General features: G+C 28.4%; 3 protein-coding genes across 3 annotated transcripts; all 3 read left to right on the plus strand.

Annotated features, from left to right (window-relative positions):
- The first annotated feature begins 1,745 nt into the window (after positions 1-1,745).
- On the plus strand, positions 1,746-3,783 carry LOC128957251 (facilitated trehalose transporter Tret1-2 homolog). The gene is made up of 6 exons (XM_054302985.1): positions 1,746-1,836; positions 1,924-2,067; positions 2,169-2,250; positions 2,363-2,433; positions 2,558-2,628; positions 2,696-3,783. The coding sequence occupies exons 1-6, from the start codon at positions 1,746-1,748 to the stop codon at positions 3,773-3,775; spliced, it is 1,539 nt and encodes a 512-aa protein (XP_054158960.1). The 3' UTR covers positions 3,776-3,783.
- Positions 3,784-6,668: 2,885 nt separating this feature from the next.
- Positions 6,669-13,180, plus strand: LOC128957252 (acetylcholinesterase-like). The gene is made up of 5 exons (XM_054302987.1): positions 6,669-6,709; positions 7,936-8,119; positions 8,497-8,847; positions 8,920-9,325; positions 12,558-13,180. The coding sequence occupies exons 1-5, from the start codon at positions 6,669-6,671 to the stop codon at positions 13,178-13,180; spliced, it is 1,605 nt and encodes a 534-aa protein (XP_054158962.1).
- A 285-nt stretch (positions 13,181-13,465) lies between these two features.
- LOC128957253 (zinc finger protein 271-like) lies at positions 13,466-15,355 on the plus strand. The gene has a single exon (XM_054302988.1). It carries the CDS (start codon positions 13,466-13,468, stop codon positions 15,335-15,337), a length of 1,872 nt encoding a protein of 623 aa, XP_054158963.1. The 3' UTR covers positions 15,338-15,355.
- The last annotated feature ends 407 nt before the right edge of the window (positions 15,356-15,762 follow it).

Raw genomic sequence — 15,762 nt, forward strand, 5'->3', positions numbered from 1 at the left:
AAAAATAAATATTTTTTTTACAGATTTAATATAATAAAAAAAGTTTAAATATTTTTTTAAAAAAATAAATAAAAATTATAGCATTAATACTCTATTAATAATAATTGTTTTTGTTGTATATTTTATTTATGCATTTAAATGATTTTTTGTTGTGTAAAACTAATTTGTTTTTTTGTTGATTAAACTTTTTATATATTAATATATATATATTTGTATGCAATTTAATACTTTAAAAAACATATTATAAATTTATGTTTTATATTATTATAATACTAATATGATTTCTTGTTTATTGTGTTTTATTTTTCAAATTAAATTTATAGTTTATTTTATTAATTGAAAAATTATCAAAACATAATATTGGCTTTTCGTGCGGCAAACTGTTTCTGATCAATCAATTTACATATCAATTGGTAATTAATATTTTTAAAAATATATAAAATATAAAATAAATATAAAAAATAAAATTATATTTATTATATATTATTATTATTTTCTATAATTTTTTTTATTATATATAGTTTTTATATATTACATCAAAAATTACAGTCAAATTATTCAAACTTATTATTAAATCTAATCAACAATTATAATAATAATAATAAAAATACAATTAAAAGCTATGTTTATATATTATATTTGAATATGTTAATTATTAATTTAATATAAACATTTATAAATTAACTAATTGTAATTTATTAATTTTTTATAATGTGTTTGTTATAAATTTTTAACAAAAAATATATAATAAAAATTTAAAACTTGCGCTATATTATAATATTATTATTATTATGTATACCAATTATAATATTTTAATACATATATTAATATAAAATAAAGTGATAATTATTTAATAATACATAACTACAATACATACAAAACATAAAAAACAACTAAATTAATTGTAAACTTGAAATATACACAAAAAAAAATATTAGTATTTTTATATTTAAAAAAAACAACAAAAACAATATACAAACACATTAAACATATTTAGTATTATAATAATAATATATATATATATAAATAGATATATATATATATATATAAACTTATATTAATAATTAAACTAACACTTGTGTTATTATCTAAATTAAAATCTCATTTTATAACAATCACATATTTTAACAATATATCATTTTTTTTTTGAAATACTGTAGTATTTTACTAATATATAATACAAATATATTATTAGATTAATGAAAACAAAATAGATAATATAATAAAATAAAATAAAATAAAATAAAATTAATATCAATTTGACATTTAATGCCTACTACACACATATAACCACTTATGTGTATTACTATACAAATATACAGTACATATAGTAAAATATATATTGATATATATATATATATATATATATATATATATATATATATATAAAACATGAAATTAATTACTTAAAGTATTAATTTTACAAAAAAATAAATTATACACAAAAAACCTAGAAATCCTATTATTATAAATTTAATAATTTCTGATATGACTTAAAAATATAAATTATTAATATATATTTTTTATTTTAGTTTTCAACGCACATTGTTATATAATTAATATTTTAATTAATTAATTAATTAATTATCTGGTTTTAAAATTGATTTGATTTTTAATACTCATATTTATTATTATATTTTTTAAAAGTATAGTTTTTTTTGTATTATATTAAAATATTGTGTATAATATTTATATTTTTTTTATAAAAAAATCATTAATAATAATAATATAATTAACAAAAAAAAATGTCTCACTCGGACCGTAAGCCATCTATACGTCTATATATTGCCTGTGTGTCCGCCCAAATGGGTTCACTATTATTAGGATGTGCTTTAGGTATGTATGATATATATACTATATTTATATATTAACTAATAAATTAAAACAATTTTTTTATATATAAAAATAAATAATTACAATTAGGTTGGAGTGGACCAGCACTGGCCGATATGGCCCGGCCGGACAGTCGACCACATTTGACCAACGATAGCGATGAGGATAGAAATCAAAAGTCATGGATCGGTTCAAGTATGACATTGGGCGCACTGGTAGGCAGTATTATTGGTGGTCAGTATTTATTTTTTTTTTAACTTAAAAATTAGAAATATTTTTATTTAAAAATTTTTTTAAATATGGTATTTATTTAAAAAAAATTTTTTTTTTAAAAGGCTTATGTATGGAATTAATTGGCCGCAAAAAGACCCTAATTTTATTGGGCATACCTAACAGTGCCGGTTATCTATTATTATGGTATGAAATAAAGTTTAAATATTTTAATAATATAAATATTTATTTATTTTTTAAAATTAAGTGAAAATATATTTATTTTTAATTAACATAATTTTTTTTTATATATAATCAGTTTTGGCCGACAGGTATGGCTATTAATTTTAGGCCGTATTATAGTCGGTATGTGCACTGGTGTTATACTATGTAAGTGTGTTTTAATTAATTAGTTTTTAAAATTTTAATTAACAATTTTAAATATATTTTAATAACTATATATCTATATATACCGGTATATACTCTGTCTATACATACTGTATATATATTTAAGGTACCGTTCCTACATATATTGCCGAAATATCTACGCCAAACATTCGTGGCCTATTGGGTATGGCATTCAATGTATGTACTGATATACTAACATGTTATCATCCAATATCTAACTGTTTCCTCAAATATATATATACAGGTGTTTGGTGTGATAGGCATACTCTACATGGATATACTGGGCTTATGGGTCAACTGGAATTGGTTGGGTTTGGCAGCTGTAGTACCGTCGGTACTGCTGTCGGCAACAATGTTTTTTATGCCCGAATCACCCGCTTGGCTAATGTTAAAATATGGCCGTACCTTACGGGTAGTCGAAGCCATGCACCAGCTCAGGGATCCCAGTTCCGATATTGATCAGGAACTGGATGAACTGGAGGATAGGGGCACACATTCAGGATCGTCGTCGGCATCGAAAACTGATGGCCAACACCAACAACAACAACAAAGCTCCGGGTTTTCCATTAGACAACTGTCCCGTCAGGATGTCTACAAACCGCTGGCCATCGGTCTGATGTTGTGTTTGTTTCAGCAGTTTTCCGGTTCAAATGCCCTACAGTTTTATATGACCGACATATTCAAAGATAGCGGTTCAACACTGCGAGCCGAATACGCGACAATAGTGGTAAACTGTAGTAATTTTTTGGCCACTATTATCGGCAGTCTGGCCATCGACCGATTCGGTCGGCGATTGTTGCTATTGTTTAGCGGTTTGGGTCATACGGTTAGTCTAGCCGTACTCGGCTACTACTACTATGCCAACCGAAACCAAGTCGGTGGCGATTCATCGGCATCGGTACTGCCTATCATATGTATGGTCATATTTTTCGTAGCCTACAGTATCGGTTTCTGTCCAGTCATCTGGATAGTCATTACCGAAATCTGTACGACCGCTTTTGTCGGCTTCATAACCACTACGTGCAGCGTATTTGTCTGGTTATGCGTTTTTGTTGTGACCAAAGAGTTTGAGGATATGGTCCAAGGTATCCACAAATACGGTGCCTATTGGTTTTACGGGGCCTGTAGTCTACTATCCATACTATTTGTATGGTTTCTGCCCGAAACTAAAGGCAAATCTATCGATGATATTCAGCGACAGTTATATCCGAAAATCTATGGCACCGGTAGTAGTAGTAGTAGTCCCAGTGCTCATGAGTCAACAATTAATAGCGATATAAATAATGATAATATTAATAGATTTAGAGAAGTGTCCAATATGTGAGTCTACTGTGTGTGTGTGTGTGTGTGTGTGTGTGTGTGTGTGTATGTGTGTGTGTATTTGTATCTATATATATATATATATATGTGTGTGTTTGTATTTGTATCTATGTATATATATATATATATATATATATATATATATATATATATGTGTGTGTGTATGTGTATGTATGTACGTGTATGTGTGTGTATGTGTATGTATGTACGTGTATGTGTGTGTATGTGTGTGTATGTGTGTGTATGTGTGTGTATGTGTATGTATGTACGTGTATGTGTGTGTATGTGTATGTATGTACGTGTATGTATGTATATGTGTATGTGTATCTATGTATATATATATATATATGTGTGTGTGTGTGTGTGTGATTGTTGTTTTGACAATAACTAATTAATCTAGTTAAATTTTTTTTATATAAAGTTTTTTTTGTTAATTATAATTTATAATAATAATATTTAATTAAATAATATTAGAGTTTAATAAATTATATATATATTTAATTATATATATATTTAATTAAATATATGTTTTAATGACTTTTTGATGTCAAAAAAAACATATTTTTATTATTTATCTAATTGTCAGTTTGACAATAAAATTATTAAAACAAAACAAAAAATTTAATTTAATTATTATACTAATGGATAATAATAATGATTATTATTATATAAACTAATAAAGTCATTAAAAAAATATTATAATAATAACATAATATTTATTTAAAAACATAATAATAATAATGATATTAAAATTATAATAAATATTATCTTTAAATAATTAATAATTTCTAAGTAATATTTTATGTCTACAAAAAATAACTTTTTAATAACATATAAATATTTTTTAAAAAACATTTAATAAATATCATAAGTCATAAATAACAATATTATAAGTATTACTATATTATTATTATTATTATTATTACTATTGCTATTAATTTAGTTTAATTTAGGTTTTTAATATATATATATATATATATATATATATTACTTAATAATAAATTTTTAGCTAATATTATAGTTATTTAAAGGTACAGATTGCATAATAAAAAAAAACAATTTATAAACAACTAAATATAGATCAGTTTAATTAAGTTTTATTGTATTAATTACAAAAAAATATATATATATATATACAGTATATATATATATATTGTGATATTTATTGAACAAAATAGAAATATATTTTTTTTGTAAACTTAATAATAATAATAATTATGTTTTTATTTGTTTGTTAATTAGTTTGTTAGTTAATTATCTGTATGTTTGGATAACAATAAAAAAAATTACAATTAATAATAATGTCTGGAAAAAATCGCCAACAAATATATGAACAAATCCTTAACATATTGGCCTACAAGTGCTACCTAATGGGCTTACCTAAAGTTAACACTGGCTATGGGGAGGACAGGGATGTCAAACAATGTCTACTAAACAAACTATTGTATATTGAATTTATTCGTACAATTATAATAACCATTTATGTTGACGATAGCTATAATATGGCTATTATTTTTGGCGATTGGTTTTTTATGTGGCCAATACAAATGTATGGTAAAATTTGTCTAGTATGTCTATTGACCTTGCTAACTAGTATTACATTTAATTGTAATTATCTAGATTATAACAAAAATTATATCAATAGTATTAATAATTGTATAAATTATTCCAATGATAATAATAATGATGATAATAATCTAAATATGCACCTGGTTAAATTATTTGAAAAATTTAATAAATATCTATCTATATTATTATTTATATTTTATTCAACTAGTACAATTGTATCCCTATCATTATTTTATCCATTACCGTATTTATTAACATTAGGATTGATCTATGTCATTTACTATGGACTATGCTATGTTTGGCTAGTTAAACTAATGTTTTATCATGTTACATTATTTTGTACAYTATGTCTATGGAAAAAATATCAACTTGATAAAATTAATTCAAATATTTCGATATGGACAAAATTAAAAAGTAACCGGGCTCGATTAAAATTAATTAATAGTAAATCTATTATTAATAAATTACATAGAAATTTTCTGAAATATTTCCATAATATTCAACTGGTAAATTGTGCATGGTCAAAATTAGTTTTCTACTATTGGATACTATCGACAATATTTATATCCAATGGTTTATGTTGTCTAATATTTTCACACATAAACATAATTATCAATATGTTTACCATTAGTTGTGTATTAATAATTTTTACAGTAATTACAACTATTATAGTGTTTGCCAGCAGTATTAATACCAGTGCTAAACAAACACATAAATTATTAAACAATTTGTATGTTAAGTGTAATAATAATAATAATAATCGTAAATCTAATAATATCAATTTTAATGCTAAATTGTTATTATTGAAAAATAAATATAAAGTATGTTAATATATATATATATATATATATATATATATATATATATGTGATATTTTAAAGCTATAAAAAGTTATAGAATTTATAATTTAAAAAATAATTACAAAATTATTAATTTTAATAATTAATTACAAAGTTATTAATTTAAAAATTAATTACAAAATTATTAACTTAATAATTAAGTACAAATTAGTAAATTACAAATTAATTACAAATTATTAATTTTAATAATTAATTACAAAATATTAATTTTTGTTTGTATGTGTATATTGTTTTATAGTTGCAATCAATGATTGAAATGTTGGCCAAACATAGGATAGGTATCTACTGTTGGAAACTGTTTCTAATCAATCAATTTACTTATAATATGGTATATATATATTTAGGAATATTATTATTATTATTATTATATTAAATCTAAAAAAAAACATATTATTAAAGCTTTTTTTTTTAAAAAATTAAATAAAATAATTTAATTTATGATTAATAATTTTTTTATAGTTTCTTTATATGACTACTAAATCAACATTAAAATTGTTGGCAATGATAATGTAAGTACTAAAATATTAAAAAAAAATTTTAAACTATTAGAAAATCATATGTAAATTAATTTTTTATTAATTTTTTATTTATCAAAATTTTTTTATTATTTTAGACAAAAACAGGAATTGTAATTAAATAAAAAACTATATGTAAATAAAAATATTGTAAACAAATAGTTGTAAATATATTTTTTAAAAATTTTGTTTAGTTGTATTGATTTATTTAAAAAAAAATAATAATAAAAATTAAAATATTTTTAAACAAAACTTTCATTCATTTATATTTAATGCTTAATCCAGTAATAATTTTTTTTATATTAATGTTTTTATCTTAGTTTTTATAATTATAATTAAATTGTATAATATAAGGAAAAATATTAAATGTAAAGTACAAACATGTACTAAAAAAAAATAAAACTATTGTACTGTTTTATTATTTATAATAGATTGCAAAAAATAAATAAAACATAAAATAGTGTTTTATTTTTAAAATATCCAAACCTAGACTTAAAAAAATAGTAAATAAAAATTTGTAATAAAATATATTAATATTATATTAATAAATAGAGAAAAAAACTATTTATTAATATTTTTTTTAATGTATGTCTATAACAAAAAAAATGTATTAAAATTAATTTCTAATTACAATATTTAACCATTTTTTTTAACTATCTATTATAATAACCAAACCTAAATCACTACTCTAATAAAATAAAGTACATTAATGTTCAAAATTTTAACATATCGTTAAGTAAAAATAAATATATTAAATATAAAAAAATAAGATATTATTTATCCCAATAGCTTATCTAAATTATCAATCAGCTAATACTGTATATATGTTTGTATACATGTTTGTACTTATACTGTACTAACTTATACTTAATATACTATAATATACAGTGATGTTAATATAAATAGTAGTAAATTTGAGTGTATTTTTTTGTACATGTAATATTTATAAATGATACTGTATAAGTTTTATAATAAAAATAATAATATAGTTAGTAGTTGTAATAATAATAATAATGAGTTAACAATTTAGTATTTATAGCAGTTATACTTTTTTAATTTATAAAAAAATTAATTAAACATTTTAGCTTAAATAAAATTTTCATCAATACAACTAACTATTGGTGATTTTATTTAATAATATTAATAATTATGCAACAAAATTTTTATAATTTAATTAAAAATTTATATGTATTATATGTAGTGTTTATTGTTATTAATAGTGTTATTTGTAGTGATGATGATAATTTTGTAACTGTTAAAACATTGTCGGGAACAACAGTTAGGGGACAGACACTACATGTGCTTAATAGAGATGTCCATCAGTTTCTGAACATACCGTTTGCCGAACCACCAGTTGGTGACCTCAGGTTTGCCAAACCGGTGCCAATTAAAGTGCCCACAAAGGTATTACTTTAAGTCTCTTTCGCAATGTATGTATAGTATATATATATATATTGTGTGTGTGTGTGTGTGTGTCATAGTGTGTGTGTGTGTGTCATAGTGTGTGTGTGTGTCATAGTGTGTGTGTGTCATAGTATGTGTGTTATAGTGTGGGTGTGTCAGTGTATGTATGTGTGTGTGTGTGTGTGTGTCATAGTGTGTGTGTGTGTCATAGTATGTGTGTTATAGTGTGGGTGTGTCAGTGTATGTATGTATGTATGTGTGTGTGTGTGTGTGTGTGTGTGTGTGTGTGTGTGTGTGTGTGTGTATGTATGTCTGATAGTATGTATTTGTAAAAAAATATTAGAATTTAAAATATATTATCCTTAAAATATAATTAGTATGTTATCGATGGCACAAAACCAGGGAACTCCTGTATACAGAATCTGACTCCAGAAGCTAAACGTTTTGTAGGAGATCTGCCACTAAGTGAAGACTGTCTGGTACTCAACGTATGGACACCGAGTCTGGAGACTACTGGCCTCAAACCGGTCATGTTTTGGATATATGGCGGCGCTTTCAGTTTGGGCTCAATATTTCAAAATCAATACAACGGTTCGGTGTTGGCCACCAATGATGTTGTGTTGGTTGCGGCTAACTATCGGTTAGGTGTACTGGGCTTTCTATATGGTGGCCACGAATCGGCACCGGGAAATGCCGGTCTATACGACCAGTTATTGGCACTCAAATGGGTTGGTATACTAAATCATTATAGAAATAGATATAAATAAAACTAAACTATTATTTATATCAATATTTTTTAGATAAAAGATAATATTGAAAGTTTTGGCGGTGACCCCAATCAGGTAACAATTTTCGGTGAAAGCGCCGGCAGTATGTCTGTATCGGCACATCTACTATCGCCACTGTCCACAGGCCTATTCAAACGGGCTATTATGCAGAGCGGGTCATTGATGTTCAATAAGGACATACCGATAGACCATACTCTACGAGCACTGACTAAAGCTAAACAATGGGCTCAGAAAGTCGGTTGCGATCCCTATGACTACCAATGGTTAGACTGTTTGAGATCAGTTGCCGATACCAACATATTTTATGAGTTGTCAACTAGTGATGTCAACACAGTTCCCGTAAATCTACCGGTATTTGGTACCGAGTTTTTACCCCACGTCCCGCAAAAAGCATTCAACAAAAAACTCTACAATAATGGTATAAATTGTTTGTTTTTTTTGTTGATTGATTAATGATTTTAATTTAATTTTTTATATTAGTTTTTAAATAAAAATAGTAGTTTTTTATATACAGTATATATAGATTAGTTTATATTAGGGTTTAAATTAGGGTTAGTTTATACAATATTAGATAATACAATAGTATTGAATATTTAAAAATATTATCAAGGTCATAATAAATAAATTATGAGTTAATTTAATTTTTAACAAAAACAATATATTTTTTATAATTGTTAAGTCATATTTTTTGTATACCAATTGATTACAAAACCAGTTAAGAATGCTAGAAAGCATTTTCAGAAAAAAAACTTGAATAGCATTGAAAACCATTAGTTATAGCGGCTATATAATATATAAAAATTTAAAAACTGGTCAAATATACATTAAATAAAATTTTTTTATACTTTTGCCGCCATTTAAAAAAAATATGCTGAAATATTATATCATTTTTTTGATGCTCTTTACAATTCTAAACGTTAAAATTTTTACCTAATTTTTGTTACTTTGGCCGCCATTTTCTTTATGATCCCGAAGAGATCAAAATTTTAATGCATATTTCTTATGCTTGTTTTTGATGCTTTATTCAAATCTATACTTTAAAAAAATTTCTTAAAATTTTTTTTACTTTGGCAGCCATTTTGTCCATGTTCCCGAAGAAATATCAAAATTTTAATGCAACTTTTCAATACATTATTAGTAGTCCTCTAACCGAATCTGAAGTCAGAATTTCAAAATTCGCAAAAAAATTGCTACACACACACACACACACACACAAAAAAGGCTCGTATAGATTTCAGAAAACAAAACTTTTCAAGTTTTTTTTGAAAATTGTTTTATAATAATTTTTTTTTAATTATCTGTCATAAAGTAGTTTCAAAAATAGCTTCTATTTTGAAATAAACTATTTTTACAAAAATAACTTCAGTATACACGCAATAGACATAACATTACGCAAACAGCATACCATTCCTTGAATGGTATGAATGTATGAAACCCCACCCGTACTGGTCGTCCAACAAAACTGTTTGACTCACAAGTTCCCGATCGAGTCGGTTGTTAACAGTGTATGAGTGAACATCAGAAAAGTGTTTTTATATCAGAATAAATGAATTTTAAAGACAAAAAATGTGTTTTTATTATTAATTTAGTTTAAAATTAAATACAAATTTGATTGTTACTACCGAACTGTTCTCAAGAGATAACAACAACAGAGAGTCGATCACTACTACCGAACTGTTCTCAAGAGATAACAACAACAGAGAGTCGATCACTACTACCGAACTGTTCTCAAGAGATAACAACAACAGAGAGTCGATCACTACTACCGAACTGTTCTCAAGAGATAACAACAACAGAGAGTCGATCACTACTACCGAACTGTTCTCAAGAGATAACAACAACAGAGAGTCGATCACTACTACCGAACTGTTCTCAAGAGATAACAACAACAGAGAGTCGATCACTACTACCGAACTGTTCTCAAGAGATAACAACAACAGAGAGTCGATCACTACTACCGAACTGTTCTCAAGAGATAACAACAACAGAGAGTCGATCACTACTACCGAACTGTTCTCAAGAGATAACAACAACAGAGAGTCGATCACTACTACCGAACTGTTCTCAAGAGATAACAACAACAGAGAGTCGATCACTACTACCGAACTGTTCTCAAGAGATAACAACAACAGAGAGTCGATCACTACTACCGAACTGTTCTCAAGAGATAACAACAACAGAGAGTCGATCACTACTACCGAACTGTTCTCAAGAGATAACAACAACAGAGAGTCGATCACTACTACCGAACTGTTCTCAAGAGATAACAACAACAGAGTCGATCACTACTACCGAACTGTTCTCAAGAGATAACAACAACAGAGAGTCGGTCACTACTACCGAACTGTTCTCAAGAGATAACAACAACAAAGAGGCGATCACTACTACCGAACTGTTCTCAAGAGATAACAACAACAAGGAGGCGGTCACTATCACCTAACCGTTTACCACAAATTTAACCGTAAGCCTAAATTAACATTTTAACTGAAATAGTTGAAGTAGTGGTACGCTATCCACTTCGGTAGCCAATTACCGATTATATCCCAAAGTAGTGGTACGCTATCCCTTTCGATAGCCAATTACCGATTATATCCCAAAGTAGTGGTACGCTATCCCTTTCGATAGCCAATTACCGATTATATCCCAAAGTAGTGGTACGCTATCCCTTTCGCCAATTAGCCAATTACCGCCAATTACCAATTATACCCAAAGTAGTGGTACGCTATCCCTTTCGATAGCCAATTACCGATTATACAAATGTAGTGGTACGCTATCTCTTTCAATAGCCAATTACCGATTATACCAAATGTAGTGGTACGCTATCCCTTTCGATAGCCAATTACCGATTATACCAAATGTAGTGGTACGCTATCCCTTTCGATAGCCAATTACCGATTATACCAAATGTAGTGGTACGCTATCTCTTTCAATAGCCAATTACCGATTATACCAAATGTAGTGGTACGCTATCTCTTTCAATAGCCAATTACCGATTATACCAGATGTAGTGGTACGCTATCTCTTTCAATAGCCAATTACCAATTACACACAGTAGTGGTACGCTATCTCTTTCAATCGTCTCTCTAGACCGTTACATGAGACCTATTTTCAGAAGTGTGGGATATTAAACTCCCAAAAGCCCCACATTTGATTTATTTGTTTTAATTTAATTTTAATTTGAAATTTATATTTATTTAATTCAATTAAATGTATTTTGCTTATGTTTTGTCTTTTTATTTGCTTCCCTTGACTGACCCGGGCAGTTGTGCCTTGGGCCGGGTGCTTGATCCCGGTGGTCGAGGTGTATCCAACACAATAACCCTATCCTTTTATTTTATGTTTCAATTTTTTTTTATCAATTCATTTACTAATTTTATAAACAAGTGTATGTAATCGTGAGTCACGAACGGCCGTAGTAACTCACTTTTGATTTACTTGTTAAACATTAAGTTAAAAACACTTGAGCATAATTGTCTCAATCGAAACTGACCATTCCATGATTTAATTTTAAAATCAATCAATTAAGTTATTTAACCGGTTTATTTCAATTATTTTACTATTTTAATTTAGTAATCTTTAGGGCCTAGTGGTATACCGTTGTTGATTTTGGGCTATAATGTATAAAACTATATTACTTGAGGGGAATATAGGGTCAGGAAAGACAACCTTTAGTCATTATTTGAAGCAATCTCAGATAGCGAACAGACTTTCAATACATAATGAACCTATAGAAAAGTGGAGGGACCTAAACGGCCTTAACTTATTAAAAGCCTACTATAGGAAACCTGATAAGAGAGCCTTTTTATTTGAAAGTTATGTTGCACTTACAATGATTGACCATCACAGAGCATTGCCTTGTGACGGGACAGACATTAAGGTTATGGAGAGATCGTATTTCTCCGCGATTCGCGTGTTCAAACCCACACTTGTTGATCAACACCTCATGACTAACTATGAAAGTGAGGTATTCGATGCTATAGTTAATGAACAGTTATCTCAATATGCGGACGCCTTGAAATACGATCTGGTAGTTTATATCGAAACCCCTATAGATAAACTCACAAACAATATATATTGTCGAGCGCGGGCCGAGGAAAGTGGTTACATACGTGTCCCTTACCTCCTTGAGCTTAATCACTATTATAATCAATGGTTAGAAAACCTACCAGAGAATATACCGGTTATTAAGGTTATGAATAATTCAACAAGAAAACAATTAGAGTTAATGACCCCTACTTATGCCGAGTCCATTGTCAGAGCACTTGACATTTAAAAGGTTGTGGGTAGGCGACCCGTGTGACGGCACTGCTGGGCGTCCGCGTTACAACCTAAAAATGTTAGATGCAATTTGTAGGTAGTATTGTGTATGGTATTGTATGTGTGTGTGTGTATATGTAGTATCTGTAATATGCTTAATTCTAAGGTATACTTAGGTGTTTTCGGTGAAGTCAAAGCCGGTCACCCGATGTTATACCTAATATTTTATGCTTTAATTATTTTATTTGCTAACATTTACCTATACACCAACTAACATAATCTTGATATTCAATAGTATACAATGTCGGGCCTATATGACGATAGTAGCTACAGTAGGGATTCATTGTCCAGTGTTGAAGAACTAATACGTGACAAATCAGAAAAGACAAACGTGGTAACCTATATATTTACACCTAACGACCGACGTTGTCTAGAAGCCATCGAATGCGTGAGATGTAGAGGGAAATTTATTGAACCGGGTTTATATTACAAACATTTGGTCTACAAACACGATTTTAGCGCTTTCCAAGCGCGCAAATTCATTGACGAAATGATACATCACGGTTTTGAACCACCAATAATCTGTAACAACTGCAATGAAGAATTTTATGATTACATAAAACTGCATAATCATCAAGTTGAAAGTAGACACTGCAATGATGAGCTAAATGTTATGAAATTACCGGACAAAAAAAGAATAAGCAGTCCCTTCTATAAAAACAAAGTTCCCATTGTCTGTCATCAGTCCAACACGACTGGCGGTAACACTTTGCTTCAAACATTTACGACTACTAAGTATAGCGGCGACAAGAATTGGCCAAAGCTAATCCAATCTTCTTTCACGTGCAAAGACGAAACCTGCAGCAAATTATTTCTTAATCTAAGAGAATTAAATCAACACGGCAAACTTGAGCACGGTGTTTGTCACAAATGTGATGAAACTTTTATAAATCAAGAAAAACTTGATCATCACCTGGTATATAAACACAATAGGGAACCTAAGTATCATTGCATTACAGGCTCATGTGAGCAAAGGTTTTGCTGGCAAAACGCATCGTTTAGACATCTCGACACTTACTCGGCTGACTGTATCCGTCAGCTCAACAACGGCAGGCCCAAATTACCACCTGATCCTTTAGTTGAACGGACTAAACGTTTGACAAAAAATAAAAATACACCCAAACAACAAGCAAAACCATTTTATTGTTTATTATGTGAAAGAAAGTTCTCAAGTGGCTACGATTTATACAATCACAAGAAAGCTATGCATAACCGAAAGCTCAAGTCGGCAAGGAAATGTGACCTATGCCCCGAATTTTTCACTGAAAAGGGAGATCTTGTTCTACACCGCCAACGTAATCACAAAATTAAATTTCGAAAATTTCCAAACTCATATAGATGTTGTGATTGCAACAAAGACTTCAGATCACCCAAAACCTTACGCGATCACAAGGAAACTCATCATGGGTTGGATTTGTCTGATTGCATATATTGCGATGAAAAATTCAGTACAAAGGAAGATTTAGATTCACATAACATAATTTGTAAATCAGTCCGGATAAACCCCGAAACAATAACATTAGAAGATAGTGACACATCGCGTGAAACCTTATTTCTTACGATGAACAACGGTCATAGATCCCCAGATTACTCTCCGGTGGAATTACAATTAATAAAATGTCAAAAAGAGGGTTGCGTCGAAAGCTTTTTAACTGATGAAGACTTGAACATACATGTTTATCTTCGACACCATCCTAGATATCCTTGTGTTATCTGTCATGCGAAATTCGAGTCGATCATCTCTTTAAACGAACATGAAAGACGACAACACGGAACTAATAATTTCGACTGCGTGTTTTGCATAAGATCTTTTGACTCCTTTAACGATTGGGAAAAACATAATAGTTCATGTAACCCATTGGCCAAAGACACCGACACCATAAGTCTTGATGATATAAGTGACTCGTCAATGACGCCATATGTCCCGACACCTTCACCACCTCTAATCACGAGATTTCGAGTTAACCAAGTTCGGACATTATCAAGTGTTAATACGTGTACCATTAAATGCGATCACTCAGGCTGTCCAATGATGTTTTCATCAATTAGAAAAATGGTGGAACATTTTAACACTCATAATTCGTCGTCTATTCAGTTGCCATTTACTGACTAAAACAATTACCTTTTTACTTGCTTATCGACATTAAACCCAGATGTAATACTGAATATTGAGTTTTTGTGCATGAATTAATGCTTTTCTTTGTTTCCACTTACCTACCCTACTAATAGATGTCGGATAACAAAAGCCAGAATATGGATATCTCGGACAGCGATAACGAAGGACAAGTCGATCCCGACGAACCGTTTATCCCAACACATAGAGGATCACGAATGATTCAAAAAAACAACAATAAGCTATATAGACGTGTCAAAGCCAGATTAGAAGCCATCGAGAATTATATTGCTGCAAACCCGAACCCGACTAATGGCGAACAAGGCAGAAGAATAGGAACGTTAAGAGAACAGTTGAGATTACATCTAAAAACGATAGCAGATTGTTCACATTACATCGAATTATATCAATTTGCAAGACCTGAA

This window comes from Oppia nitens, unplaced genomic scaffold (assembly GCF_028296485.1).
Source record: "Oppia nitens isolate AA-2021 unplaced genomic scaffold, nextdenovo-longstitch-racon4-pilon3 scaffold39_pilon_pilon_pilon, whole genome shotgun sequence".
In the NCBI taxonomy this organism is placed as follows: domain Eukaryota; kingdom Metazoa; phylum Arthropoda; class Arachnida; order Sarcoptiformes; family Oppiidae; genus Oppia; species Oppia nitens.